Raw genomic sequence first — 17445 nt, 5'->3', positions numbered from 1 at the left:
ATTCTCAATATACACCTCCAAAATACCTGCATTGATGACAAGCAAGGCTGAAATGAGGTCATCATGGATACACAAGCAGTGGATATGATTTTCCTCTGCAGGGTGTCCAGGCTGACCCTTCGGAGAAAAACTGCTGCCACCATAACCTGGATATGAATATAATGGATGACTGTTTAGTTCAATGTTCAAATATTGCATTTATACGCTATGTTGCAGTTAAAGCATACACTCGATGACATAGGAAAGCCTTGCCAGCAAGTGTTTATGATGAGTCACCAGTTGATTTGCTCATAAAAGTATCATCAGGTACCTTGAACGTGAGAGTGGAATTATTCAGTCAAGCACAGTTTTTTTTAGCTTTAAAATTTAATCTTGTACACTCAATATATGCACAGTCAAGTATGCACAATGGTTATTGTTCAGGAAAAACGTTTGTCCCTAAGATGTGGAAGGTTGACAGCTGGCCCCATATTCATCGGCGGTGGAGGTGGTGAGGGCTCCATCAGGACACAGAAGACGGGGAACGACAGGCCAGGTCAACTATTAAAAAGTCCAATCTACTCTCTCTTCTTGTAGTCCTCCAGGTGGGCCAGGATCCATCCAGATGGTCCCAGGATGGCAAGGCAGAACATACCCAGACCAATGGCAGTTTCCTGGACAACAAAGAGTCATTAGATGTCAAATTTGCATGATACTCTCATCAAAGTCCCTAAATCACATTGCAGATGTTCATTAAAGGTGACCACAAAGGGTATGGTGTTCTGTTCTCCCACAGCATAGGCATATCAAAAATATCCTGCAGTGTTTCGCCCCACCATTATATTAGGGGGGCTGTGGTGAACGGGAATACACTGCATGGCAATGAACGCTAAACAATGGGTCAAACATAAATCTTCCAGAATATTACTATGAAATATGATACTGTATATGCAAGACAACCAGAGAATTCACTATGATGTATTTTTGTATTCACAAGACAACCGACAACTAGTTAAATGTGTGCATAAAGAAAAAGAAATCTACTGTTTAGTGTATCGTATCGCTCGATCGTCACTGTTTTTCGTCAAAGATGCATTTCTCATAAATCCGACATGCTCAAGCACTACTGAAAACCTCAGCGAATGCCGTTAATAGTCCATAAATATGTACTGATTAAGTATTGCAACTGAAAATGAAAGTGGCGATGTCTTCAAATGCTGTGCTGGTAAGAAATACCGTCAACTATGCTAGCTAGCTAAAAGGTCAAGATAAAATCAAAATATGACGGTCGTCGAGATATGAAAAAATCTCTCGGTCATACAATAAAATAAACCCACCAACCAAACCCACTGATTATTTCAGCCGGTCTTTTTTCACTCTTTATAGAAAAGCCCAGGTTGTGACCTCGACAGTCAAGGACGGTGCATAACCACAACGTAGTCAAGCAGGTAGCATTAGCATGCTAGCATGGCAGTGCAGTTTGTAATTGACTTACCATAGCGCCTATATTTTCCTTGGCAGGTTTAGTATAGACATTTGCCTTCTGACTGACTGTGAACCCCCGTAAAGTAGGAGTAACACGGGTTGCAATGGTTCGCAAAAGCCCAGACATATTTGTCCGATGTGTATTAGACGGTGTCGTATGTCCGCTGTAGTTTGCTGCTGTGAGGTCACTTCCCTTATTTGCCAAACCGAACCTGATTTACGGTCACAGCGCCGCCTACTGTGTGGGAGAATGTATCTGCGCAGCCGCGGATGGGTTCCGGCAAGATGATTTTTTTTGTTTCGTTAAAAAGAAGTAAAATAGTACAAAACACACATTAGATATCTTATATAACTTATAACTTAATCTTATAACTTATATATCATTAGTAATGTAATTATCCAAGTGTCATTACTTTCCAACAAGGACCAACATTAGAAGTGTAAGAAAATATAAATATATTAGGATATTACATTTTCCTTTGATGGCGATTGTTTTTAAAATTTCACCCAGAATTTGCAAAGTTTTAATGGCTTTTCTATTTTTCGTCATATTTAATATAAGTTAAACCTGCAATAGCTGTTTGTCCTGGCGATCACGGCTCACGTCGTGGCGAGACCTAGTGGCCAATGTGGAACACTACATTCACAAGTAGAATGTTTCTTCTGCATTTTTATCTGGATTTTTGGATTTTACTTCATTTTGTTAGTTCATTTAGTGATTTTTGTGCTTGAAAATACTTTAATTTGTGCCAAGAGTACGTGCAATTTGCATAAATATGCATTTTTAAAGAACCAGATTTGGCCTCCAAAGACCAGGTCGCCCAGGTGCCTGCCCTCGACCGCCACCCAAAACACATTGCACCGGACCCTTAAGGGGGAGATCCCGTGTGGCTTCTTCGGGCTGGGCCCCAGGGATCACACCCCTCAGCCTCCCTGGGACAGTTTATTGCAGAGTGCTGGAGAGAAGGGTGCGATCGTTAGTCGAACCTCGGCTACAGGAGGCGCAATGTGGTTTTCCACCTGGTCGCGAAACACTGGACCAGCTCTACACCCTTGCAAGGGTATTGGGAGGTCATGGGAGTTTGCCCAATCGGTCTACATGTGCTTTGTGGACTTGGAAAGGTATTCGACCGTGTCCCTCGCAGTGTCCTGTGTGGGGTGCTCCGGGAGTACGGGATTGGTCCTTGTACAACCGGAGCAGGAGCCTGGTTGGCACTGCCAGCAGTGAGTCCAGCCTGTTTCTGGTGAACGTTGGCCTCCGCCAAGGCTGCCCTTTGTCTCCGATTCTGTTCATAATTCTCATGGACAGAATTTCTCGGCGCAGCCAAGGCGTCGAGGGAGTCCAGTTCGGGGGCCTTAGGATCTCGTCTCTGCTTTTTGCAGACGATGTGGTCCTGATGGCCTCATCAGACTGTGACCTTCAGCGTTTACTGGGGTGGTTTGCATGATGAGACTCAGCACCTCCAAATACGAGGCCATGGTTCTGAGTCGGATAAGGGTGGATTGCTCCCTCCAGGTTGAGAATGAGGTCCTGCCCCAGGTGGAGGAGGTCAAGCATCTCGGGGTCTTGTTCACGAGTGAGGGAAGGTTGGAGTGTGAGGTCGACAGGCGGATCGGTGCAGCATCTGCAGTAATGCCGTTGCTGTACCGGATACAATCGGCTGAAATGAGGTTCCTCCGTAGGGTGGCTGGACTCACCCTTAGAGATAGGGTGAGTAGCTCGGTCATCCGGGAGGGGCTGCTCCTTCACATCGAGGGGAGCCAGTTGAGGTGTCCCGGGCATGCCCAGCTGGGAGAAGGCCTTGGGGCAGACCTACGACATGCTGGTGGGATTAGGTCTCACAACTGACCTGGGAACGCCTTGGTGTCCTCCCGGTGGAACTGGAAGAGGTGGCCGGGGACCGGGAAGTCTGGGCCTCCCTACTGAGACTGCTGCCACCACGACCCGGACCCGCATAAGCCAAAGAAAATGGGTGGATGGATGGATGGAGGCATTTTTATAAATGATAATAGGCCGTAAACCACGGAACAGTGATCATGTATTAATTATTTTTTGAAAAAAAAAACAGAAGCAATATTTGAACCGTGATATAGAGAGGAACGACTGTACATCCAAAATGTGGTTAGCACTGATGCAAATATCAGTTTATTTATGGTAAATGTATACTTCTTTACAGCCTGCATCTCAGCTTTGCGTTATTGGTGACAAAGTGTGTTGTTTTTAGTGTCATTAGTATTCACTTTTCTTGTGGTTTTGCCATTCTCCTCATTTTCGATATTTTTTTTGTAGTTTTCTTCTTTTAATTGTAATTTTAGAATGTGCTGCAGGCAATAAAAAAGAAATAAAACAAGCTGCAGGTTGCAAATATGTACCGGGATGCATTTTGGGCACCCCCTGCAATGTACTGGATGAAAATGACATTTCGGGAAGCAGAGGAAACTGATGGTTTGGGACACCGCTATTCCTTCTCTTCCAGCACATGTACTCTGCTGTGTTCACAATACTTATATCTTATTTGTTCTACTTATTACTTGTTTGATATTTGTTTGGAAAAGTTAAAAAGAAGCTACTGGCTAGCTAGGGCCTCCACTGCAGCAAATTCCACGTGAGCAGTAATCGCCTCATGCATAACCCTGCTGCACATGTTACATATTCAGACTACCTCCTGTTTCCTGGCAACACGGGAGCAGTGGTATGTAGTAATCCTTCTCACCTCATCCCTGCACCTCCTCTCCTATTGCAATACAACAAGAAGGACCCTTCAAATTCGAGCAATTAACAGCCTTTTTAAATCTGTGCGGGACTTAGATATTTTTTGGCCACGGTTTTTAGTTTTGGGTGATATTCCTCTTGTTAGCTCATAAAATGGGGATTGACACTGGACTCAATGTTTCAAGTGATGATGCACCTTACGGGGGAAAAAGTGCCTTTTCCCAAATGGAGCACAACATTGTGGCTGGATATCTTATTACCGCAGGTAACAAAGACCACAACCACTTGGCAAAATTGCTTGTTTTGTTTAGTTAAGGTGTTTACTGTTCTTCACGCTATTCTCTAAAGCTCTCATTTTGTTTACTGTGAATATATCAGGTCCATCTAGCAGGGCTCCGCCAGGGCTGCCCTTTGTCACCGATTATGTTCATGACTTTTATGGACACAATTTCTAGGCGCAGCAAGGGCGTTGAGGGGTTCCGTGGCTGCAGGATTGGGTCTCTGCTTTTTGCAGATGACGTGGTGCTGCTGGCTTCATCGAGTCGTGACCTCCAACTCGCACCGAATCGGTTCTCAATCGAGTGTAAAGCGGCCGGGATGGGAACCAGTCCGAGTCCATGGCTCTCGCCCGGAAAAGGGGGGAGTGCCATGTCCGGGTCGGGGATGAGTTTAAGTACCTTGTGGTCTTGTTCACGAGTGAGGGAAGGATGGACCACAAGATTGACAAGCGAATTGGTGCGGCGTCTGCAGTGACGCTGCATCGGTCCGTTGTGGTGAAGAAGGAGCTGAACCGAAAGGCAAAGCTCTCAATTTACCCGTCGATCTACGTTTCTACCTTCACCTATGGTCATGAGCTTTGGGTAGTGACCAAAAGGACAAGATCATTGGAACAAGCAGCCGAAATGAGTTTTCTCCGTAGGGTGGCTGGGCTCTCCCTTACAGATAAGGTGAGAAGTACTGTCATCCAGGAGAAACTCGGAGTAGAACCGCTGCTCCTCCGCATTGAGAGGAGCCAGATGAGGTGGCTTGGGCATCTGGTCAGGACGCCTCCCGGATGCCTCCCTGGGGAGGTGTTCAGGGCACGTCCAACCAGTAGGAGGCCTCAGGGAAGACCCAGGACACGTTGGAAAGACTGTGTCTCTCAACTGGCGTGGGAACGCCTCGAGCTGGACAGAGTAACTGAGGAAGTCTGGGCATTCTGAAAAATACTAGAAATACTAGAAATGGCTTGTACCCCGCCTGTCGCCCGAAAACAGATGGGATAGGCTCCAACGTGGGCTGGACCCTAATGAGGAGAAGCGGTATAGAAAATGGATGGATGGATGTTAAATGTAAAAGTAATTTCCATCAACAGGGGGCGACATTGACATTATCTATTCAATTCTAATAGCAAAAATATCACAGAAAATATTGAATTTGGGAAAATGCGGAGATTTTTAGAAATGTCCTGATAGATAGCCTTTGTGCCCTGAATGAGCTGACTAAAAATGGCAGAATTTTAAATGTTGGAATGTAATGTAATGGAATGTTTGAATTCCCTAATTGATCTTTTTACCTTGGCTCTCTTCAGGCGTCATCAGTCTACTGAGCAACATTGTCGTTCTTCTAATGTTCGTAAAGTTTAAGGAGCTTCGCACTGCGACCAACTTTATCATAATCAACCTGGCTTTTACTGACATTGGAGTGGCTGGTATCGGTTATCCCATGTCAGCAGCCTCTGACATCCATGGAAGCTGGAAATTTGGGTACACTGGTTGCCAGGTAAGTAACATATGCACTCTTTCAGGAGGTCTTGTGGCTTTTCGTCATCTATCCTTCCAACTAGCGGGGTAACACTGGTAAAACTCTCTGCTTCCTCCCACGCGTGAGATCGACAGGCGGATTGGTGCGGCGTCTGCAGTAATGCGGACTCTGCATCGGTCCGTTGTGGTGACAAAGGAGCTGAGCCGAAAGGCAAACCTCTCAATTTACCGGTCGATCTACGTTCCTACCCTCATCTATGGTCATGAGTTTTGGGTAGTGGCTGAAAGGACAAGATCGCAGGTACCATCGGCCGAAATGAGTTTTCTCCGAGGGTGGCTGGGCTCTCCCTTACAGATAAGGTGAGAAGCACTGTCATCTGGGAGAAACTCGGAGTAGAATTGCTGCTCCTCCGCATTGAGAGAAGCCAGATGAGATGGCTTGGGCATCTGGTCAGGATGCCTCTTCGCTGTCCTAAAAGTCGCTAGTTGATGCCATTGTCTAATTTGCATATCATTTGTATATGATGTTTAAAATGCTGCAGGAAAAAAGCATAACCTCATAGGAGAGACACAAAAAGTGAGTAATAACCCCTTAATTACATTTAGAAGTACAAAAAACTTGATTCTTGGTTTGTTAATTTCAAATTGGCCATCATTTCATCAAAAATAAAATACCTTATGACACCCCCATAAACACAACAAGGTCTTTATTATGCGTGCATGTGTGGTCTAAATCAACGGAAAGACAAAGCAAAGCACACAGTGGATATTCTCATCTCTCACTAACATAACTCTTACTGCGGTAGTACAATTTACTGCATTTAAGTATGCCCGGAAGTCCCAGAAAATACATCTACACTCAAAACATGTGAATTCAACTTTACGTGGTGTCTTTGAATGCAACCCTTTATGGCTCGAAATAACGGGATTAAAGTGTTATTCTGCTGCTGTTGACGAGACTAGTGTTCGACTAGTGTGGTATCTTTTAGCTTGATTTCAATTTTCAGTTCATTTGGATCTGTTAAGACATACAAATATATATAATTGTCTCCTGTCATTTATTTTTCTGTTCATAAAATACAGCAAAATAGGCATATTTCACACATAGTGGCAAATGGTGATTAATCATGATTAATTAATTTAAAAACTATGATTAATTTGATTCACATTTTTAATCATTTGACAGCCCTAATTATTATTATTATTATTATTATTATTATTATTATTATTATTATTATTATTATTATTATTATTATTGGACTGTTGCAAATGTACTACTTTGGTGTTTTTATTTCCAGATTTATGCAGCTCTCAACATCTTCTTCGGCATGGCTAGCATTGGGCTACTGACTGTGGTGGCCATAGACCGCTATCTCACCATATGCCGACCCGACATAGGTATCCATTTATCTAGTTTTGTCATTTGAGAAGATGACGCTTATGTTGATGGGATTAATAATTGATTATTTATTGAGATTTTGGCGAAACTCCACAGCTAATGACATTATGGTTGCTTGGATCTGGAATACTGTAAATATTCTAACGTGAAAGTGTGTGTCCTTTGTCTCTTCAGGGCAGAAAATGACTGTGCGATCATACCATCTCCTTACTCTGGCGGCATGGCTTAATGCTTTGTTCTGGTCCACCATGCCTATGGTGGGCTGGGCTGGGTACGCCCCAGACCCTACTGGAGCTACATGCACCATCAACTGGCGGCAGAATGATGCGTGAGTTGGAAAAGAAATCCCTCAACTATTATTGCCTCCACAAAGTGTGTGGGAATACAGTGGAACCGTGGTTAGTGTCATGAATCCGTTCGAGAAGGTCCGACTCGAATCAATTTTTTCCATAAGCAATAAAGTGAATCCAATTAATCTGCTCCAGAAAGCCAAGAATGTTAACAAAAAACACATTTTTATAGTTTTACAATTATAGCTTCACATGCAGAAAACAATTCAAAATGCATATAAATGATGAATGAGAGGGATAAACTTTTAGCTTCAGTGAAGGCCTCATTCTTGCCGAAGACACGATGTGGCAGCGAGATCAACACTGACACCACTTTGTATTTTGATCTCGCTGCCATAGTGTGTCTTTGTCAACAATCACGTCTGCAACAAAGGTAAAATTCTTTAAATTATTTAAACTTTATGCTACTAAAATGACGTTATTGTGTGAATGCTTTTAACGGGATTCAAACCATTCAAGTATGCCATCGTTCATCTCATTCAGGAATAGTGTGCTATCTATTCAGATTTTTCCAAAAAAGTCCCAGATTTTCCAAAAATAAAAAAATTCCACATTTTTCCCCCATTGAAAATGAATGGGCCATATTTCACAATTTCCACCATTCACACATTTCTCAACCAATTCAAAGCATTCCACCATGAAAACTTTCCACACATCCAGGGCTTCAAACTAACAATTTCCACATTCCAAAAATTCAAACTTTTCCCAACATTCCCACTTTTCCTTTGATCTTAATTACTGTAATTTCCTTTAATCTTAATTACTCTAACTACTTCGATTTATTTCACAATTCTAACAATTCCAACATCAAATTGTTCAGCACAGTCCATACATTAAGGCTACCTATTTTTAACATTTAAAAAAATTACAATTTTTTCCCACTTTTCCAAAAAACTAATTAACTCTTAAGGAATTGTACTACTTCTACATTTCTCAACCCATTCACCTCATTCAAGTCAAGTCAGGACATTTGTGCTATTATCCACAGCACAAAAATTCCCACTTCTCCTGACATGCCCATTTTTCCGAAATGCTGAATGCCTTTGATCTAATTATATCAAAGGCATTCAGCAAGTACTTTCACATTTATCAACAGATTCCAACCGTTCAAACATCAAACCATTCAATAACTCAGTACATTTATGCTATTATCAACATCACAGCAATTCCTAATTTTCCAAACATTCCTTTTTTTCCAGACTGCTGAATGCCTTTGATCTAATTAGTAATTAATCAAAGGCATTGATCTAATTAGATCAAAGGCATTCAGCAACTACTTCCACATTTCTCAACAGATTCCAACTGTTCCAACATCAACACGAAGACCTTCCTACTCATTTTTGTCCCTCCCATCCCAATTAGGCTCACACATTCGACATTGCCAGACATTGCAGTCATGTAGTTTTTCATTATTGACTTTTGCACGTTGTATATATATATATATATATATATATATATATATATATATATATATACACTTTGGATATTTTAATATTTTGACTTTATTCTTGTAAAATGACTGATTTTTCCATGTTTGCTGTTTTTTTTTACATTTACTGTTTTTTTACTTACTGTACTGTATATGTCTGAATGATAGGCAACCAGTCCAGGGTGTAGTTAGCCTTTTGCCCAAAGTCAGTCCCCATGCCCTTTAACAGAATTCACATTAGGAAATGGATGGATGGACAGTATTGTATTGAAACAGAACATCGTTTAATGGTATAATAATTATTTTATTGTTATGTGTTTGCTGGTGTTAAACATTACAGGCACTCACATGTTCTGTTTTTCCTTTGCAGATCCTTCATTTCGTACACCATGGCAGTGATTGCTATTAACTTTGCCATCCCTTTGTCTGTCATGTTTTACTGCTACTACAATGTGTCCGTCACGGTGAACAGATGCAAAGCGAGCAACTCCCTCCATAACATTAACATTGACTGGTCGGATCAGATGGATGTAACAAAGGTGAAAAGTGGCTCCCTGTTGCATTTTGCACATAATAGACACATGGCTTTTTGACTGTTTATTGGTAAAAGGTTTTTTTGTTTGTTTTTGGCTGACAGATGTCTATCGTGATGATCGTGATGTTCCTTGTGGCTTGGTCTCCATACTCTATGGTGTGTCTCTGGGCATCTTTTGGGGACCCGAGGTCAATTCCTGCACCCATGGCCATCATCGCCCCTCTCTTTGCCAAGTCCTCCACCTTTTACAACCCCTGCATTTACGTCATAGCCAACAAAAAGTCAGTGTCTGCAGTTTGAGTATAATTTTTAGCTTTTTTTTGTTGTGTGAATACTGTAGAGCATTCATCCATTTTTGACACTTAACTACTTCGACATTTCTCCACTGATTCAAACCGTCCCAACGGGAGGAAGACTTCTCATTACAATAAATTCCCATGTATAAGCCGCACCCACTAAATTGAGAGGAAAAAACAGATTTGTACATATAAGCCGCACGTGTCCACATCAAAACTGGTATATCGTGGCACGCATGAGTCCATGAGAAAGAGGCTGTCTTTACTTGACAGGAGCCAATCAGGAGCTATGAAAAAACTCACGACGAGCTTGTCAACCCATTGGAAATAGCAGGTGGTCGTTACTCAGTCGTTACTTACTGACTCATGGTGTCATCTTACAAACAACATTAAAAACATCACATAGCAACTTAACACTCAAAAGGTATACCTCGGAAATATACAAACATGTACCAATACAAGTTTAAAATGAAGAAAGAGCAATATTTTAAATAGGGCTGAGCTGCCTTTACGGATAATGCGTTTTTGCCGAGTATGAGCATGAAACAAGTACAGCTCGCATTATCCGTACTCGTGTTGAAGGAAAATCCTCATTGGGTAACTACTAATGTATTCACTCTTCATGTTCTGTGATTGGCCAGTCTCACACAGCGACCGCCTCTCCCGAGACAGACTTGCTGCAGGCTGCAGCTAGAGAGGAGCCATGCCTTAGTCACGTACGCGGTGCAGTTGGCAAGACAGAGTTGAAAACGGCTCGTGTCGCGTTGGTCACTGCCTCCACTCCGTCTGGGTTTTTTTTTTAGGTTTTCCTCAGCTCGCCTCTATTTCGGTTTGTATCTCAAGTTGTTTCGCAACGTGCGCTGTGCATTTGACAAGAACTGTAAACATCTCGTGTTGCGTCGGTCACTGCCTGTGGTTTATTTATTTATTTATTTTTCGTCTGCTTGCTTCTAATTTGGCTGGTGATACAAAGTCAGTTGGAAAGCTTTGCTCACAGTACTGAACGTGATGCTTTTGAGAAAACTACAGTGAACAAGGCTGGAAGATTAGTTCCCTGTTTGCCATCACTTGATGTTTGCATGAATCAGCAACTTCACACAGATGATAAATGTACGGATGGCGCTGAAATGCTGCCTCTGTCCACCAGAGGGAGCCAGAGGAGCCCGCAGGTCAGAGACTAGAGGGAGGCTGACATCATTGCACCACCCCAATGAATGCGTTGCTCGGATGCAATGCATTATGGGAAAACTTTAAAAGAGTTGTTTTTTTTTAAATTTCAAAGTCATATTGGTACATGTTTTGATGTTTCTGAGTGTGGAGTGTTAAGTTGCTATGTGATGAATTTAATGTTGTTAGTCAAGCATTCTTAGTAGGACAACACAGTGAGTAAGACTGTTATGTTGTTATACTGTTCTATATAACGTCCTGCGATTTTTCAATAGGTTGACAAGCTCCTTGTGAGTGCACTGATCTCTCGTGATTGGCTCCTGCTAAAGAAAGAGCTAGTGGTTCCTCACTGACTAGCGAGTGGCACAGTATTTAAACAATTAGTAACAGTTTTGAAGTAAAGGAGGTGTCACAAGATTAGAATTTAGCCCTAAATTAGCCACACCGCCGTATAAGCCGCAGGGTTCAAAGTTTAACAAAAAAGTAGCAGCTCATACACCGAAATTTACGGTATTTGCACATTTCTCAACCATTTTAACGTCAAAACATTCAGGTCATTCTAAATATTCAGAATTATTCACATTCAGAAATCTTCAGAAATCTTCAATTTTCCTGGAATGCCACATTTTTTGGCCCATAATTTCCCATTGAAATGAAGGGCATTTTCCCACATTTCTCAACCCATTCTAGCATCAAAACATCTACCCATCCATTTTCTATGCTGCTTGTCCTCACGGGGGTCACAGGTGAGTTGGAGCCTATCGCAGGGCACATACAAACAATGATTTACACCCATATTCTCACCTGAAGACATTTCAGAGTCTCCAATTAGCCCAGTGCTTCTCAACCATTCTCTGTCATGCCCCCCCAATGGACAGAAATGTTATCACGCCCCACCCCCATTTGAAATACTTTTGAGAAACTGATAATATCTATTTACTTTTCCATCTCACTTGCCTCCCCAATGACCGCACGTCATTGAGTTGTTGTTAAAGCAAAAGCTAACGCAAAGAGATTAAATGGCGCTTTTTCTTGCAGATTCCGAAGAGCCATTATCGGGATGATCCGGTGTCAAACCCGACAGCAAATCACCATCAATACTCAGGTTCCCATGACAACTTCTCAACAACCTTTGACCCAGTGAGATGACGACCTCAGTATCATCTATCTCATCATTACTCTAAATCTTTAGTTTTATATATACTGTATGCCCGTTTATGTATTCACGTCTTCACTTACTTCAACACGGTCAAGCGGTTTGTTGTGTCATTTTACACCAATGCAAAGCAGATATACAAAAACTACCCAATACTCTTTGTGGTTAGCCATTTGAGCACAATGATGAGGTGCTGATGTTTTTTTTTTCTAAAATACTACTAATTCATATGTATTACATTGAGCTTTCATGGTCAATGTATTCCTTATTTAAAAATAACTCAATTTAACAATTTGTGCTTAAATGTACTTTGAATTGAACAAAAGAACATCAAATCATTGAAACAGTAACATTTCTGAAGTGTCTTATTTCCATCCATCCATTTTTTATACCGCTTCTCCTCATTTGGGTCGCGGGGGTATGCTGGAGCCTATCCCAGCTAACTTCGGGCGACAGGCGGGGTACACCCTGGACTGGTCTCCAGCCAATCACAGGGCACATATAGACAAACAACCATTCACACTCACATTCATACATATGGACAATTTAGAGTCACCAATTAACCTATTGGCCTTTGATTGACCTGGAGAAAACCCACGCACGGGTAGAACATGCAAACTCCACACAGAAATGCCCAGGGGAGAATCGAACCCAGGTCTTCCCGATCTCCAGACTGTGACTGTGTGGCCAACATGTTAACCACTAGACCACCGTGCGGCCATGTATGATGATTATTATTATTATGTCTTATTTCCATTTTGGTTATTGTGACAAATGGCGCTTTCCATAGAAGTTTTGAGGCTAATAGCCGATAGTGATATCATTGTAGCTTGTTATCAGCGGCGGAGCTACGGGGTGGCCATTCTTGGTCACTCTCCAGCCACCCCCACGGCTGGGGAACAATTTTTACAAACGCGCCTCTGTGGTGCAGAGCATTAGTTCGGCCTAACTGCCGTTTCCGCTTGGACGCATTTCACTGCAGCACACAACCAAGCTGCAGTAAGACCTCGTCTTGCATTAACAAGTGGTAGTTAAGTTTTCCATGATTACTTTTGTCGGTTCCGGTCACGTTTTCTCACTATGTTGAATTAAATTCTGAAGCGTCATTCAGCACATAAATCAGTTAATAATGGAAGCTCTCTGTAGCAGCACGAGTGGCCATGTAAACCAAGGAGTCGAGAGTTAAAACAGGAGTGTCGTTCGGCATCCGCTTCCGTGTTATGGTTTGGCCGCCAAGATGGTCCAAACAGACCATGCAAAGGCAGTGATGGAGCTACATGGTGGCCAGTGGCTCTGGTCACACTCTGGCCACCCTACTGGCCATCTAGACAATTCAGTTATTAATTTATTGCCACCCCTATGTGAGTAATGGTCTCACCTTGGCCACCCCAATGAAAAATATCTGGCTCCGCCACTGCTTGTTATATATAAATGAATTCAAGAAATATAGTAAAAACAGTAATATTTGACAGCCTATTAAAGCATTACAATTGTTAAATGGGATTAAAATTGCTCCCTCCGGGTTGGGAATGAGGTCCTGCCCCAGGTGGAGGAGTTTAAGTATTTCGGGGTCTTGTTCAGGAGTGAGGGAAGGTTGGAGCGTGAGGTTGATAGGCGGATCGGCGCAGCGTCTGCAGTCATGCGGTTGCTGTACCGGACCGTCGTGGTGAAGAAAGATCTGAGCCGGAAGGCAAAGCTCTCAATTTACCGTTCGATCTATGTTCCCACCCTCACCGATGGTCACGAGCTTTGGGTCGTGACCGAAAGAACGAGATCGTGGATACAAGCGGCTGAAATGAGTTTTCTTCGTAGGGTAGCAGGACTCACCCTAAGAGACAGGGTGAGGAGCTCGGTTATCCGGGAGGAGCTCAGAGTAGAGCCGCTGCTCCTTCACATCGAGAGGAGCCAGCTGAGGTGGCTCGGGCATCTAGTCCGGATGCCTCCCTGGTGAGGTGTTTCGGGCATGCCCAGCCGGGAGAAGGCCTAGGACACGCTGGAGGGATTATGTCTCACAGCTGGCCTGGGAACGCCTTGGTGTCCTGGAGGAGGTGGTCGGAGACCGGGAAGTCTGGGCTTCCCTACTAAGACTGCTGCCCTCGCGACCCGGACCCGGATAAGCGGAGGAAAATGGAATGGAATGGGATTACAATGACAGTTAATGGCAAAAATAAGATTTTTTGAACATGAGCTAGCTCCTTCAAATGTGTTTACCTGACACACTGCCATTTTGGGGAAGCCATGTCCTGGGATAGTCCCATGAATGTCACCTAACAACCACTCCTAAATGTTTCCATACAGTAATCCCCACTCTATCACAGTTTTTAGGGACGCTCCAATCGATGGGCCACTGACAGTATCGGCCGATTTCTGTGAAAAATCATGTAATTGGCATATGCCAAAAAATGCCTTTCAACGCCGATCACAAAAACCTGTGGCTAGCACTATTGCAGGCTGCAGCCTGTAGCAATCACTGCATGCAGTGTAGTGTCTTGGGTAGCGTGTTCCTCCCATTTTCCTTCACGCGAGCCAAAACGAAAACAATCTTGTCTGCCGTGTGGAACTTACCTGCCGACACCAAAATATCTCACGTGGGTAGCATGTTAAAAAGCTTTAATTTAATACGGCAATTGAAGAACAAACACTTGATGGTGAGTTTTCGAGGCTCAGGGTGTATTCATCAGTCAAACAGCAGCTAACGCAGCCAAAACGCTGGACAACACTCGCCCGTATGTGTGATGTATGTTTGCTTGCATACACAGTATATGTTTGATAGAGTGAAGCCGTGAAATTCGAAGAGCGAAGTGGCAAAGGATGACTGTATAGGAAACATATTGGAGTGGTTGTTAGGTGACATTTATGTGACTATCCAATATATGGATATGCAGGGGCGCTGCAATGATTCATCAGCTGCGTCTGTCCACCAGAGGGAGCCAGAGGAGGGAGGGAGGCACCTCTGGCTCTCTCTACCATGTCCAACAAATTACTTTGCTGGGACAAAATGCATGATGGGAAGCCGTTAGAAGTGTTGTTTTTTTATTTTAAACTCATAATGGTGCTTGTATTGTACATTTCTTAGCGACCTTTTGAGTGTTAAGTTGCTGTGTGATAATTTTAGCGTTCTTTGTGAGATGACACCATGAGTCAGACTGTTACATCGAGTGATGACCTGCAATTTCCAATGAGTTGATAAGCTTGTTGTGAGTTTTTTATAGCTCATGATTGGCCCCTGTCAAATTGAGAGCTACCTGATCCTCATGGATATGCACAATATGCCATTTCCAGTATCCAGTTTATAGTCTGGTGTGGCTTATATATGTACAAATCTGTTTTTCTCTCTAAATTTAGTGGGTGCAGTTTAGACACCGGAAACTACGGTAATTGTTTCCAGACCCGACCGTGGTAAGTGAATTTCCACCAAGTAGGATTCCTGATTTATAAATGGAATATTTTCATATTTAGAGCAGAGAAAACCCGTGTACAACCTTTCTCAATACGGTTTTTAACATTATTAGAGCCCTCTAGACATGAAATAGTACCCCTGTGGTCAGGCAGGCGGACAGGAAGTGACTTTGGCAACTCACAGTTAAATTTCAGTTTACGGCCGCAACAGTAGTTTGTCTTAGGGATTATAGTGTCTGTTGTGAGATCATTCAACCCTGCAATAAAAACCTGTTGTTCCGGCAATCAAGTCTGGCGCTTGTGTGTCTCATCGAACATTACAGTAAGATTACTTGACCAAATACCACATATCATCAACCGCGGAAGGTGAAGTGTGCTCGCACAAAGTTTGAAGCAGTGTCCATCCACTAGCTCTGTGTTATGCGAATACGTCATGTCCTGGTCAGCCCAACAACACCGAAAATGATAAGCTGTGAAAAAAAACTTCACATGAAAAGCCTCACCATCATAAATTGTAATAAACAGAGTGCACAATATCATTTTTCCATTACTGTTTATGTGCATGCACAGTAAAACTAAAGAAACGGTGACGCAATTGTTAATGACATTGAAGCACATGTAATTTCAAAACCTTTGACTTTAAACTCATTCATTTACTCATACAAAGTGCAATTCGAGCATTTATCAAAAAAAAAGTACATCAACTTGTTACAATTGAGATTTCGGTAAACAGTGCCCCGCTGACTTGAAATGTGCAAAAATGTGATATTTTCTTGTAAGTTTTTCTTCATAAACTGAAACAGAACAGGTGATACTTCATTTTAATGTGCAAATTGGTTAGAAAATAGCAACTTTATTTTTTGCTGGCTATGTTACACTTTTGGTACCCCTTTCAGGAGAGTGACCCATAAATCTATTAGCTCTGTGGAACAAGCAACAGATCTGTTACTTGCCTCAAATCAACGTGCCTTTCCCTCTCCTGGCCGAGTTGAATCATAGATACTCCAGAAGACTCATTGGTAATCAACAAAGAGTCATGTTTCATTGATTCAAGTGTAGATGTGAGTCATGAACGACTCATTAACAACTGAACAACCACGTAAGCTGTTGATGTGAATCATGGACAAATCATTGAAAAGTAAACGACTGCTTGAGCTTGTTTTCCTGAATGTTACAGTTATTTGATTATAATACTGCACTGTTAAATGTTACTGTAATGTTACGCTACTGCATTTCAATTTTAATTTGTCAAGAGGTTGAAAAATAATAATGTAATTAAACAGGGAAAACGACAGATCGACTGTCAAAAAAGGAATCGTTTTTTGTAGACCAAGTGGACTTATCTTAAAATGTTCACACAATGATATAGAGTCAATGATTTTACCTCCAAAGTGTGCAGTGTTGTTAACTTTGGTGGGTGTTTTTCATGGAAGGGGGGACAGTTTTTAACGTGCATGATGTGCGAGTTTCTGTGCATACGCTCTGTGATGAATGACTCGAGTGCCACCTGATTCATTTCAGTGATGACTCATAAAGACTCGAATCAGTAAAAGGAAAGGAGTTTACCATAATTAGAGTGTGCTAAGGCAAGAGCAAACCAGTCAATATGGATGTTTTTTTGGTCAATGTGGATATTTAACCAAAAAACAGTAAAATCAAAGATGGTTTTTGTTCCTTTTGTGAAAAAAATATCAAGATAGCAACATCATGTTGATTTCAGATCAACATTTTCAATAAAAGTGGCTGATTTGTTCCAGCTGCCCTCAACTGCCATTGTTCTCTTGCAAAGAAGGAA

At 42.3% G+C, this 17445-nt stretch overlaps 2 protein-coding genes across 3 annotated transcripts; one reads left to right on the top strand and one right to left on the bottom strand.

Annotated features, from left to right (window-relative positions):
• Window positions 1-347: 347 nt before the first annotated feature.
• On the bottom strand, window positions 348-1649 carry LOC129192663 (cytochrome c oxidase subunit 8A, mitochondrial). The gene is made up of 2 exons (XM_054796917.1): window positions 1475-1649; window positions 348-653 (listed from the first exon to the last, which is right to left on the bottom strand). The coding sequence occupies exons 1-2, from the start codon at window positions 1589-1591 to the stop codon at window positions 558-560; spliced, it is 213 nt and encodes a 70-aa protein (XP_054652892.1). The 5' UTR covers window positions 1592-1649; the 3' UTR covers window positions 348-557.
• A 2518-nt stretch (window positions 1650-4167) lies between these two features.
• rrh (retinal pigment epithelium-derived rhodopsin homolog) lies at window positions 4168-16121 on the top strand. 2 transcript variants are annotated; one of them, XM_054797657.1, is made up of 7 exons: window positions 4168-4442; window positions 5748-5938; window positions 7218-7317; window positions 7493-7646; window positions 9570-9636; window positions 9735-9913; window positions 12134-16121. In XM_054797657.1, the coding sequence occupies exons 1-7, from the start codon at window positions 4331-4333 to the stop codon at window positions 12237-12239; spliced, it is 909 nt and encodes a 302-aa protein (XP_054653632.1). In that variant the 5' UTR covers window positions 4168-4330; the 3' UTR covers window positions 12240-16121. The 2 variants fall into 2 exon arrangements, with proteins under 2 accessions (XP_054653632.1, XP_054653631.1); XM_054797656.1 differs by having other exon boundaries at window positions 9468-9636; window positions 12134-16117.
• The last annotated feature ends 1324 nt before the right edge of the window (window positions 16122-17445 follow it).

This window comes from Dunckerocampus dactyliophorus, chromosome 13 (assembly GCF_027744805.1).
Source record: "Dunckerocampus dactyliophorus isolate RoL2022-P2 chromosome 13, RoL_Ddac_1.1, whole genome shotgun sequence".
NCBI classification, from domain to species: domain Eukaryota; kingdom Metazoa; phylum Chordata; class Actinopteri; order Syngnathiformes; family Syngnathidae; genus Dunckerocampus; species Dunckerocampus dactyliophorus.
The sequence above is the reverse complement of the archived record's forward strand: the minus strand, read 5'-3'. Positions and strand labels throughout refer to the sequence as shown.